This window comes from Microtus oregoni, unplaced genomic scaffold, assembly GCF_018167655.1.
Source record: "Microtus oregoni isolate MIOR12 unplaced genomic scaffold, Mior012 000020F_ref0000438, whole genome shotgun sequence".
In the NCBI taxonomy this organism is placed as follows: Eukaryota; Metazoa; Chordata; class Mammalia; order Rodentia; family Cricetidae; genus Microtus; species Microtus oregoni.
Genome location: NW_024543079.1, coordinates 5,531,661 through 5,544,703, shown reverse-complemented (window position 1 = coordinate 5,544,703; position 13,043 = coordinate 5,531,661). Strand labels below are relative to the sequence as shown.

The window sequence follows — 13,043 nt, the reverse complement described above, 5'->3', positions numbered from 1 at the left end:
GCGTCCTGCCACACGGTAACGGGTTAGTACCCTCTGGCTGTGAGCAGGTAACTGTAACTGTACCCAAGTTAAATGCTTTCTTTTATGAGTTCCCTTTTCATGGTATCTAACACCACGCCAAAGAAAAACGACTCTTCCTCCTGCAGCCATAACACTTGTGTACTTTGTCCAAAATTAAAATATAACTACACCTTTTCTGCCCGCTATGTCCCCTCCCACTTTCTCATATTCATAGCCTCTTTTTAAAATTATTTTACACACTATATGTATAAAAATGCAACTTGCTAGTATATGATTTTAAGGCTGACCAGTGGTATTGGTTAACCAATTTAGGGGGCTCATTCCTAGGGAAAACTGTTTTTCTCACTGTCAGCGTTACTTGGTTCTTTGTGTGTGAGCCAGGTCTCATGAGATTTGCCCTTTCTGTGTTAATATGCCTATTGGTGCTGTAATTCTTCAAATCTTGCTTAGGCAGCCATGCTGTTGAAATATCGTGAGTAAAGCTCCCCTATATTTCTAGGAACCACGGTTTCACAGATTTCCCATCCTTTGGCCTTAGAATCTTCCCATCTCCTCTTCCTTGATGTTCTCTGAGTCTTTTTCTTTCTTTCTTTTTTAACTTTTTTTTTAAAAAAAATTTATTAATATTTATTGAGCTCTATATTTTTCTCTGTTCCCCTCCCTGCCTCTCCCACAAGGTCCCCATGCTTCCAATTTACTCAGAAGATTGTGTCTTTTTCTACTTTCTACTTCCCATGTAGGTTAGATCTATGTAAGTCTCTCTTAGTGTCTGCATTGTTGTCTAAGTTCTCTGGGATTATGGTTTGTAGGCCGGCTTTCTTTGCTTTATGTTTAAAAACCACCTATGAGTGAGTACATGTGTTAATTGTCTTTCTGTGTCTGGGTTACTTCACTCAAAATAGTGTTTTTTTAACTCTATCCATTTTCCTGCAAAATTCAAGATGTCGTGGGTTTTTTTTCTGCTGTGTAGTACTCCACTGTGTAAATGTACCACATTTTTCTTATCCATTCTTCAGTCAAGGGGCATTTAGGTTGTTTCCAGGTTCTGGCTATGACAAAGCTGCTATGAACATAGTTGAGCACATGTCCTTGTGGCACGATCGAGCATCCTTTGAATATATACCCAAAGTGGTATTACTGGGTCTTGAGGAAGGTTGTTTCCTAATTTTCTGATAAATTGCCACACTGACATCCAAAGAGGCTGTACCAGTTTGCATTCTCACCAGCAATGCAGAAGTGTTCCCTTTTCCCCACAACCTCTCCAGCATAAGTTGTCATCAGTGTTTTTGATCTTGGCCATTCTTTCAGGTATAAGATGGAATCTCAGAGTTGTTTGGATTTGCATTTCTCTGATGACTAAGGATGTTGAACATTTTCTTAAGTGTCTTTCAGCCATTTTAGATTCCTCTGTTGAGAGTTCTCTGTTTAGGTCTGTACTCCATTTTTTTTTTTTTGTATTGGATTATTTGGTGTCCAATTTCTTGAGTTCTTTGTATGTTTTTGAGATCAGCCCTCTGCCTGATGTGGGGTTAGTGAAGATCTTTTCTCATTCTGTAGGCTGTTGTTTTGTCTTTGACTATGTTCTTTGCTTTACAGAAGCTTTTCGGTTTCAGGAGGTCCCATTTATTAATTGTTTCTCCCAGTGTCTGTGCTGCTGGGGTTATATTTAAGAAGTGGTTCCCTGTGCCAATGCATTCAAGTGTACTTCCCACTTTCTCTTCTATAAGGTTGAGTGTGGCTGGCTTTATGTTGAGGTCTTTGATCAATTTGGACTTGAGCTTTGTGCATGGTGATAGATCTGGGTCTATTTTCATCCTTCTACATGTTTATATCCAGTTATGCCAGCACCACTGTTAAATATGCTTTCTTTTTTCCATTTGATATTTTTTGCTTCTTTATCAAAGATCAGATGTTCGAAGATGTGTGGATTGATATCCAGGTCTTTTATTCGGTTCCATTGATCCTCCTGTCTGTTCTTATGCCAATACCAGGCTGTTTTCAGTACTGTAGCTCTGTAGGAGAGTTTGAAGTCAGGGATTGTGATGCCTCCAGAAGTTCTTTTATTGTACAGGATTGTTTTGGCTATATTCATGCATTTTATGTATTCGCCAGAAGAACGAATCTGGTCCTATTACAGATGGTTTTGAGGCACCATGTGGTGCTGGGAATTGAACTCAGGATCTTTGGAAGAGCAGTCAAGTGCTCTTAACCACTGAACCATCTCTCCAGCCTCTCTCTCAGTCATTTTATTTGCTTTTCGAGACAGGGTTTCTCTGTGTAGCCCTGGCTGTCCTGGAACTCACTCTGTAGATCAGGCTGGCCTCAAACTCAGCAGAGATATGCCTGCTTCTGGCTCCCAAATGCTGGGATTAAAGTTGTGTACCACCACAACAGGCCTTCTGAATCTTGGGTGTAGGAGTTGTGTTGTAGTGAGGTCACGGGCCTTATAGAACCTATCAGTTGTTCCCCATTTCACTAAACCAGCATAATTCCTAACTGTATTCAGGACCTGTGCTCTGAATGCTATAATACATGTGGCCACTTTGAGAGATGAGTTAATGTTTCTCAAACCAAAGAACTGCAAATTTTTTCAATTTTCTTTGAATCTATCTATAATCATTTCAAATTTTTAAAAATAATTTTAGGGCTGACAAGATGGATTTTGGGTAAAGATGCTTGCTCTAAAGCCTGACAATCTGAGTTTGATTCCTGGACCCACATGGTAGAAAGAATCCTGCAGCTTGTTCTCTGACCTCCACATGTGCACTGTGGCAAGCTGGAAGTAAGTAAAGCAATGTCTTTTTTTTTTTTATCTCTTCCAACTTGGCTATATTCTGTTAAGCCATTGGCCGAAAGCAGCTTCTTTATTAACCAGTCAATAAAAGCAACACATATATAGGACTTTGTAGTAATAGGAGCGGCGGGGCTGCGTCCCCAGCACCCTGGCCGCCTGGCTAGCTTATGCCTCGAAATAACAACACACAAACTGTATTCATTTAAACACTGCTTGGCCCATTTCTATCTAGCCTCTTCTAGGCTAATTCTCACATATTAATTTAGCCCATTTCTAATCATCTATGTAGCACCGCTAGGTGCGCTTACTGGAAGAGTCTAGCCTACGTCCATCCTGGGTTGGAGCTTCATCGCATGTGCCTCAGAGAGCAGAGCTATGGCGTCTCTCTGTGGCGTCTGCCCCCGAGAGGAGAGCTGTCGAGTGTGAGCTCACTTCCTCTTCCTCCCAGCATTCTGTTCTGTTTACTCCTCCCACCTATGTTTTAACCTGTGAGGCCAAGCAGTTTCTTTATTACTTAACCAATGACCTTCCTCCATCAGGACTTCCCACTCCCTTTCTCTTTTTCTGTTTAAATAAAAAGAAAGATTTTAACTTTAACATAGTAAAATTACATATACAAAACAGCTATCAAGCAAGAATTACAGTTACAGTATTTATATCTACTTTATCTTTTATCATAACAGGAAAACTATAATTATAACTATTCTTCAACTGCATCAAAGACTCCAGAAGAATATAATATTACCTATGTAAACAGGAAGTGCATTGTAAGCAACTTCCAAAACTCTAGAATTGCCAGAGACATCTCACTACCTGGACAGTCACCCAAAGTTCTTCTGTATCATTGGAGCATCCATCTTCAGCCTACAGGTCCATAGTATCCAGCAGACTTTCCCACGAAGCAGGAAATCTGAAGATCTGATTTGCCTTGTATTGGCAAAGTTCATCAGTTGCTTTCTTCTGTGTCCTACAGAATGTCTGGCAGACTCTTTCATGAAGCAGGGACCCCAAAGAATTGTCTCACCTTCTTCAGGCAGCTTCAGCAGTCATTTTTCTGTGGGTCTTGCAAGTCCAGTCAAACAGTTCAGGCAAGAGCGGTTTCTTGCCCAAATGGTTAACAAAGTCCATGAGGAGCCTCTTCGATGCATGTCTTCCTCCTGTTTTTCAAGACCAGATAAACAATTTATTTATTTATTATTGTTTTTATTGAACTATATATTTTTCTCCGCTCCCCTCCCTTCCTTTCCCCTCCCCTTCTACCCTCTCTTATGGTCCCCATGCTCCCAATTTACTCAAGAGTTCTTGTCTTTTTCTACATCCCATGTAGTTTAGACCCATGTATGTCTCTCTTAGGGTCCTCATTGTTGTCTAGGTTTTTTGGGATTGTGAATTGCAGGCTGTTTTTTCTTTGCTTTATGTCTAAAAGCCACTTATGAGTGAGTGCATATTATATTTTTCTTTCTGGGTCTGGGTAACCTCTCTCAATATGATGTTTTCTAGATGCATTTATTTGCCTGCAAATTTCAAGATGTCATTGTTTTTTTTTCTGCTGTGTAGTACTCCATTGTGTAAATGTACCACATTTTCCTTATCCATTCTTTGGCTGAGGGGCATTTAGGTTGTTCCAAGTTCTGGCTATGACTGTTTAAAAAGTATTTTTTTTAGGGGCTGGAGAGATGGCTCAGAGGTTAAGAGCACTGGTTGCTCTTCCAAAGGTCCTGAGTTAAATTCCCAGCAACCACATGGTGGTTCACAACCGTCTATAATGAGATCTGGTGCCCTCTTCTGGTAAACAAGCATACATGCACACAGAAGACTATATATAAATAAATAAACCTTTAGAATAAATAAATAAATAACATTTTTAGACGGTGAGGAAAGGCCCCTGAACTCCCCAAGTCTATTGGCTGTAGAGGTTGGAAACACCTCACCTGGGACTGAATACACACAAAGGTGGGATGGCTGAGAACAGAGTTCAAGAGCAGAGTCCACAGCAGGGTGTGATGGCACACACCTGGAATTCTGAAGTCTGGGGGCAGAGGCAGGAGGATTGCCATAACTTCCAGGGTGGCTAGAACTGTATTACAGAACACGCTCACAAGACAAACAGAACAGAATCAAAATCCTACTGGAATTCTGCATAGAAATCAACAGTCTAACTTATTTTAAAATATCTGAGGAAAGGCCAACGCGCCATGACTTTGGAAGTTGCAGGATCACCGATTTGAAGTGTCACCGTGCAGCTAGCTGTGCAGTATTAGAAAGGCACTGTGGGGCACAGCTGGAGAAGATCGTCTTTGCAGTAAATTGTATTGAAGTAGTTGTGCTGAATGCAAGTGAACTTTAATCCAGATCTTATTTATAAAAATTAACTCAAAGTGAGTCTCTTGAAAACCTAACACTTAATAATTTTTTTTAAAATGTATGAGGAAGCCAGGTGTGGTGGTGTGTGTCTCAGCACTCAGGAGACAGAGGCAGGAGGATCTACGTGAATTTGAGGCCAGCCTGGTCTACAAAGTGAGTTGCAGGACATTCAGGGCTACACAGAGAAACTGTGTCTCAAAAGACAAACAAATAAATCAAAACAACAAACAGACCAAAAGAAGCACAGGAATAATTCTAGACTTTAAGTTGGGTCCTGAAAGACAGTCAAGAGTCAGGGCCTTTGGAATCTGACATACTCATGAGGGCAGGCTCAAACAAGAGGCCCAAGGAGGGTGACAACATTAGTTTTTAGTGGTAATTTATGTTTAAAATGTTCAACAGGCAATTTTTGAAATTGTATTGAATATAATTAAGGTATACAATCTGCTGTTTATAGGACACAAATAGTAAGACTGTGATAGTGAGGTGCTGGAAGGATGGCTCAGCCAAGAAAGTACCTGCTGTGCAAGCATGAGCAGCAGAGTGTGGATCCACAGCACCACGAGGAAGAAGGTATAGCGGTCGGAGTCTACCCCGACAGCTGGCGGCAGGGAAGGGCTGCCCCAAGTGGATTCCTGGGGCTCCCTGGCCAGTCAGGCTAGCCAGCATGTGATATCCAGGCCCAGAGAGAGATCCTCTCTAAAAATAAGGTGAAGTGATGGAGGAAGGTACCGCTGGCCACACACGCACACACCAGCAAGAACACCTGTACACACTTGTATTCTCACATGTACACACGTGCTCGCACACACAGAGAACAATAGTGAGACAAACCAGTTTCTATTCCTACACTTTAACAATTCAACACTGACTCCATTAGCTTGTTATTTATAACCCTAAATATTTTTATTTGGTTCTTTGGTTCTGTTTTATTTTTGTTTTTCAAGACAAGGTTTCTCTGTGTAGCTCTGGCTCTCCTGGAACTAACTCTGTAGACCAGGCTGGCTTCCAACTCAGAGATTGACCTGCTTCTGCCTCCAGAATTCTGGAATTAAAGACCTGTGGCAACATACCCGGCCTACATCATTTTTTTACTCTAGACATGCAATTATCTTTTTTTTTTTTTTTTGAGGTAAGGTTTCTTGTAGCCCCAGATGAACTCCTGTTTTATTATACCTCCCTTCAGTACTGCACTGACTAGTGGAAGGAAGGAAGGGAGGGAGGGAGGGAGGGAGGGAGGGAGGGAGGGAGAGAGAGAGAGAGAGTCAGTCAGAGTCAGTCAGTCAGTCCTTGGAGTCCTTTTTCCAGAGATGAGTTTGAAAATAGGGCAGGGGTGGGAGACTGCGATATGTGACCTTGGGAGCTGAGCTCCAGTCCCGGTACTCTAGACGTGGACTTACTTTTCTGTGGCAGAAAATGAGACCAGGTATCTACTTCATCCATTAATAAGAAATAAGACTCAAACTTACTAAAATGTTTCTTGAAAAATGAAAATTATAACAGGATAAAAGAACATGCTGCCAGCTGCGGTGACAGCCGTCTCAGGAGGTGGCCTGCCCAGGTTTCAAATCCAGCCCTGTCACAGACTAGCTGTAGGACCTTGAACAGTTCCTCCACCTCTCTGTAGGGAAGTAGACATAATAGTATTTACCCCAGAGAATTAAGGGTTAATATATGTAAAGCACTTAAAGTAGCGTCTGAAGCCAGTAACTCTCATAGGTAGTTCTGACAATTAGGACTCCATCCCTATCCTGTCACAAGTTCACTATAGAATGCAGTTCTTTCCCTTTCTCAGAACCCATCCCAACCAAGGGAGCTAAGGTTTATGGAGCATTTCCATTGTATCCAGAGTCCTACACTGAGTATTTTGTGAGGGGGATCAATTATTCCTAGTTAATAGACAGGATCAAGGGTCAGCTAAGTGTTTGCCTAGGTGGCCAGGAGCTTCAAGAAGGGGGTCTGGCGGCAATGCCAGTAATCTTGGCCACTGAACTCACTTCCATAAACTATTTCCACTCTTCCGAAGGGGAAAGTGGCCTGCTGTAGTTACCTCCCAGGGTGGTTCTCACCTAGTCACACAGAGGAGTCAGTGCCTGAGCATTGCTGGAGTCCAATCTGCAGGGGAAGTGTGCCACAGTTCTCACGGCCATCCCTTTGCACATGCCCATCCCCTTCCCTGCTTTTCAAGACTTCACTTAGAAGCTGAGCATGGTGCACACTTGGGAGGCAGAGGCAGAAGGATCTCTGTGTTCAAGGACAGCAGGGCTATACAAAGAAACCCTGTGGGGGGGGGGGGGGGAGAACTGAGTTACAATACCCGAGCATAGATTTTATTCTGACAAAGGACGACACTTGAGCTCTGAACTGCCCAAGCTGACTGCTATGTGAAGACTGTAGCTAAACTTAGAGAGGACACAGGAAAACCTGATGGAGGCTACTACAGTAGGAGCCGAAGCCAAGAGAGTGGTGGAAACAGGAATGATGGATTGGAAAGATACTTAGGAAACAGAATTGACATGAAATGGAGGTTTATTTTTATATGGGCCTCAAAGGAGAGGAAGATGCCAAGGATGGCTTGCAGACAGCATGACCCCAACACAGATTCTAATAGAATACACACACAGAGTCTGTGGCCTATCCTGACACTGCTTTCAGGGGCCAGAAAGCAAGGGGATAGGTGTGTGTGTGTGGGGGGGGGATGTGGATGGGAACGGAGTCTTGATCCAAAAGCTGCTATACTGGACACTGCTAGCACTGGTCTTAGCCAGGAGATGCTGCGAAGGGGGCAGTTTCCATCTGGACTGCCCACCCACGCCAGGCCAAACATCTGGCATCCCTGCTAACACCTCGAGGTGTTGGCTCCCTGCCGGCGTGTAGGGTGCGGCGCCGGCTCATCCCCTCCAGCCCTGACCCGCCCAGTGCGCTGACCGGTAGGGCGGCGGCTGGTGTGGTCCTGGGCCCAGCTGAGGGAATCCAAGGCCCAGGGGTCGTCAACCGCAATGCACCTGTCTCATTAGGAGGCAGCAGAACCTTGCTTTCGCATCCCGCACCTCCTAGAGAAGGACGCGCGTAAGCGTGGCCAGGGTGTTCGAGGTGCGGAGAGGCGGGCAACGGGTGCGTGCGCGTGGTCGTTGCGTGGGCGCTGCTCGCAAGTCGGAGCGCATCAAGTGTGCGTGGGCCGGAGCCGGCGCGTGTGCCCGCCGCCGCTGCGCGCTGGGCGGGGGTGCCGCAAGTGCTTCGGGGCGCGCGCAGCCCCGCGCGGGCGCCCGCGGCCGCCAGAGCAAGGAGGGATGCGTGCGGGAACTTTTCGCCCGCCCCGCAAGTCCGGGTCGCGGCGTTCGGAGGGGCTGCCCGCCGCCGCCGGCACCGAGTGCCCGCCCCACCCCCACTTCCGCCTCCCGCCTCTTCCTCGTTCCCGACTCCCAGGGCCGCCGGTCCCCAGGGAGCCCCGCAGGCATAGCCCCACCCGGCCGGCGCTGCTCGCTCCCACGCCCCCGCCGCCGCTTGTCGGGAGCGCTTCCAGTGAGCCAGCGGGGCGCGGGCGCTGCAGGTAGGGGTGCACGGGTTAGGCTCAGGTGCGGCGGACCGGGGCCACGCAGCACGGGAACGCGGGGCGCCCTCCTCCGCCCGCCCCGTCTTCGCCCACGCTCCGGTCCCCTTTTAGGGAATTCTTTGCCTCTTGCCTCCTCGGGCGCGGGTGGGGCTGGGGCAGAGGGCGTTCTCCATTTTCCTGGCTCCTGCCTGGGTCTCAGCCGCCCTTCTCCAAATCTCCACTCTTCCCAGTACCTATGGTCGCGTAAACAACTACCTAGCACCAGGTCTCAGCTCCGCGGCCCCTGGTGGGCAATCTCTTCAACCTGGTAAGACCACAGCGTTGGAGGGGGGGGGGGAGGAGAGGAGAGGCGTCCGGGTGGCCCCGGTCCGCGGAAGCTCTCCCCCCCCCCCCTTCCCCGCAGCTCCGCAGACCGCCCCTGGGGCCCTGGGTATTTTTAGCGTTGTGACCTGGGCGGCAGCTCTAAGAGTCTTTCTCTGGAGTCCGCGTCAGCGTCTCCCTTCTCTGTGGCCACTCGGCCACAACAGCTCCCGCACTTCCTTGCCCCTGCCTGGCTCTTTAGTTTTGGGTCCCTTGTGAGCTACCCCAGTGCTTGAAGAACTGGCCGAGAGCTGGGATGCACTGTTCCCAGATGAGGTTTTTGGAGGATGACAGTTTGGTTCTCACCCTAGAAATTTCCCTGCTCCTGGTGATGGGTTCAGAGCAGTGTGCCAGGAATGAGAATGAATGCACAGGGCTCTGGTGTTCGGAGAAATTCGGCACTGGGAACATAGAGGCCTGGTCTGAACTGTACCCAGGCCCCACCTTTCTAATTGGTACTTGCTAGCAGGGGAGGTAAGCTACACAGATGTGTAAGAGGAGGGGGACAAGTCTCAGAGTTAGAGGAAAGGTGGCTAGTTCTCTAGACAGCTCCCCTTCACAGTATTGTCGTGTAGTGCTCAAGTAGGTAGGGTAATGCCTTCAGATGGAAGCCTGGGCCAGAAAGATGGTTTTTAGGGCAGAGGCAAGTCAGGGAGTTAGGTCTTTGACTTCAGAGAAAGGATTTGGACGTGATGAGGATCATGGTGATGGTGTGTGGAGAGAAAGAGGAGTGTGGGGGAGGAACGTTGCTAGTCTTTCTTTGGGATTTGAAGGGGTGGGAAGAACCAGAGCTGCAGCAACCCATCTCACCCCATTCTTCCCTGGCTTTCTGGGGGGAGCTGGGTCCATGAAATGGCCAGCCCCTGCCAGCCTCTCAGAAGGGCATTATAGGCAGTTGGACAGCCATTGGCAGCCTTGGTTAGCAACAGGCTCTTGCCGTGCCTGGAACTGACATCCCCTTTGTGGAACCAGGACTGGCCCTTTCTCTATAGAGTCTTGAAGTTTGTGGGATGAGTTTTGTCTCACAGAAGGGAAAGAGGCTGCCAAGGCCAGAGCTGTCCAGACTGGAAGCAGAGGCCGGGATGCTGGCTGCTGTGGGGCTCTTTAAGCCTAGGCACCCACTTTTTTCTCTCTCATCCCCACAACTGTTTTACTCCTTTACCCCCCAGGGGCTGACATGGACCCAAATCCACGAGCAGCCTTGGAACGCCAGCAGCTACGTCTCAGGGAGCGGCAGAAATTCTTCGAAGACATTTTGCAGCCAGAGACAGAGTTTGTTTTTCCCTTGTCCCATCTGCACCTCGAGTCCCAAAGACGTGAGTTTCAAGTCCTGAGGAATAGAATTAGGGTGGGTTGGGGAAGATGTCCCTGTGGCTCTCAAATCTTGGGGGCCATCTCCCTTCCTGTTTTTGTGACCCAGTAAACTCTGAAATGGAGATCTTACAGGCATATCTGACTGTCCTCTCGGCTTCAGCCTGATCTGCCTGCCCTCCGCCCTCTTTGTTTGCAGCCCCCATAGGTAGCATCTCGTCTATGGAAGTGAATGTGGACACACTGGAGCAGGTGGAATTTATTGACCTTGCCGATCAGGATGGAGCAGATGTGTTCTTGCCTTGTGAGGACTCTCCACCAACCCCCCAGATGTCTGGTATGCCTCTCTGCTTAGGGACCTCGGGACCATATAGCCAGGGCTGGATGTTTGGGCCCAGGAATGAGAGCGCAAGTCTGAGCTGAGGGGTGAATCTTAAGTAGAAGTTGGAAATGTGTGTCTCTGCTAGAGACACAACTGGCTGTTGTGATTTAGGGAAGTTGACTCAGGGGGAACTGGTCTAGGAATAGCTAATTACTTCAGCATCCAGATTTTTATGTTTGTGAAATTCATGAAATTACCGTAGTTAAAATAATAGAAAACATAATGATCATGTTAGACAACCCAAGCAATTTTAGTCATAATACTAAATTTTACCAATTTCCTGGGTTCTTAATATTGTGCTAAAGTACTTCACGTATTTTTTTCTTGATCCTTACAACGTTCTATGAGGACACGGAGGACAGGGGTAGACTCTTCATTTCATAAAGAAGGAAGCTGGGCGGTGGTGGTGCACGCCCTTTATCCCAGCACTAGGAGGCAGAGGCAGGCGGATCTCTGAGTTCCAGGTCAGCCTGGTCTACAGAGTGAGGGTGGAAACGCTGGTATTCAAACCCTGTCTCTGGCTCCAAGCCCTGGAACGTGCTCCTGAGACTGCTAGTTCCCTCTCATCACAAGTTCAGAAACAGAGGAGGAGGATTGTGAGCTTGAGACCAGCTGCAGAGCATGACTCTGTCTGACAGAAACAAACTGCTAGTATTTCCTGATGGCCTCAGATGCTTGATATGCATTCTTGCGGTTTTACCCTAAAAACTTAGAAATGGAGGTGTCTTTCTCACAGCAGGAACTGAGGGGAAATGACTTGCCTGCAGCTGTTCAGGACGCAGTGAGGTAGAGCCTGAGCTCTCGATTGACTCCAGCACATAAGATAGTATAGTGGTATGGAAGGGGCTGGCAGTCCTAATCCCGGCCCCTTGCTGACTGGGAAAGTTCATTCTGGACAGGTGCCCACTCTTCTCTACACTTCGGTTTCTCTGGCCAGATACATCCCTGAGTTCTCTAAAGCCCTGTGTGTGGCCCTGACCAGCCCTTCTCTCTGAGTAGGAGTGGACAGCCATCCAGAGGAGCTGAGCCTGCCGGTACCCACGCCAGACAGGACTACATCCCGGACCTCCTCCTTGTCCTCTGACTCATCCAATCTGCGCAGTCCAAATCCAAGTGAAGGGGGAGCAGACACCCCCTTGGCACAGTCAGATGAGGAGGATGGGGGTGATGGAGGGGCAGAGTCTGGACCCTGCAGCTAGCAGTGGGCCTCTTGAAGACTGATCTATCTGGCCATTCTCCGTGGAGAGGAGATCCCAGGCCCAGCAAAGCACCTGGAGAAGACCTGACCCTTTACTTGCTGTCAGCACCAGAGCCTAAAGGACGGTGGATACTGTACCTGAGAATTAGCCTTCCCTGCTTCTGCTAACTTTCTCCTGCTGCAACCCTCCCACCAGTGTTTTTCTCCTGAGGTAGGACTTCTAAATGAGAAGCTGGAAGATGAGGTAGGACAAGATACCACTGCTTTCTTAGTATCCCTCCTGCCCCCAAATGACCTGTAGTCTTCCACTAGAGTCTCCTCAGTCAGTGTTTCTGAGGGGAAGGTCTGAGGAGTTCCACTTGGCACTCTGTGAGGTTGTACTGCAGTAATCCTGCCTCTTTTAAGCCCTTTTTGGAACAGGATATAGTATAAATAATAAACTATAAATAATAAACTATAATATACCACTCATTTCACCTCATTCTTCACATTGCAGAGATGCCAGGCTTGCCGTCCTTCACTAACTGGCGCCATATCGCCATCATCCATTTATTCCATGTAGTCGAGAAATACTTAAGACTTTAGCTCTGCAAGGCATTTGAAATAGAGTTCTGATGCGATGAAGCACTTTCCTGTTTTCACAGAGTTTACTGTCTGTGGTGGAGAAGGCCAGGTAAATATAAGTCACAGTATAGTAAGTAGTATGATCAAGTTCTCTTCTGGTATCAGGAAACAAAACTGAAGGAATGATTTCCTAAGCAGAGATCTGAAGGACAGTGAGGAGTAGCCAAGCTGGGCAGAGGGAGAGGGATCCTATCCAGGGAGAAGCTGCAGCTTGTAAACACTAAATGGAAAGACCAGGCTGGGTGTGGGGGGCTCCTCTGTATAATCTCAGCAAGAGGGGTGAGATAGGAGTATCGGGTTCAGGAACAGCTTTGGTTTCATAGCATATTTGAGGCCAGTCTGGGTTTCGTGAGACCCTGTTTCAAAAAATAAAAAATAAAATTAAGGAAACAACAACAACAAAAAAGAGTAGTAGTAGGAGAAGACTGAAGAGAGA

General features: G+C 47.3%; 2 protein-coding genes across 2 annotated transcripts in view; both read left to right on the top strand.

Moving 5' to 3' along the window:
- Sys1 (SYS1 golgi trafficking protein) overlaps positions 1-10,390 on the top strand; it is a 32,082-nt gene extending 21,692 nt beyond the window's left edge. The window contains exon 4 of the mRNA XM_041670209.1: positions 10,262-10,390. Within this exon, the coding sequence (XP_041526143.1) occupies positions 10,262-10,268 (7 nt within the window). The 3' untranslated portion in view covers positions 10,269-10,390. The remainder of the gene's footprint in view (positions 1-10,261) is intronic.
- Dbndd2 (dysbindin domain containing 2) lies at positions 10,270-12,440 on the top strand. Its single transcript, XM_041670207.1, has 3 exons — positions 10,270-10,408; positions 10,603-10,740; positions 11,785-12,440. The coding sequence occupies exons 1-3, from the start codon at positions 10,270-10,272 to the stop codon at positions 11,982-11,984; spliced, it is 477 nt and encodes a 158-aa protein (XP_041526141.1). The 3' UTR covers positions 11,985-12,440.
- Positions 12,441-13,043: the final 603 nt, after the last annotated feature.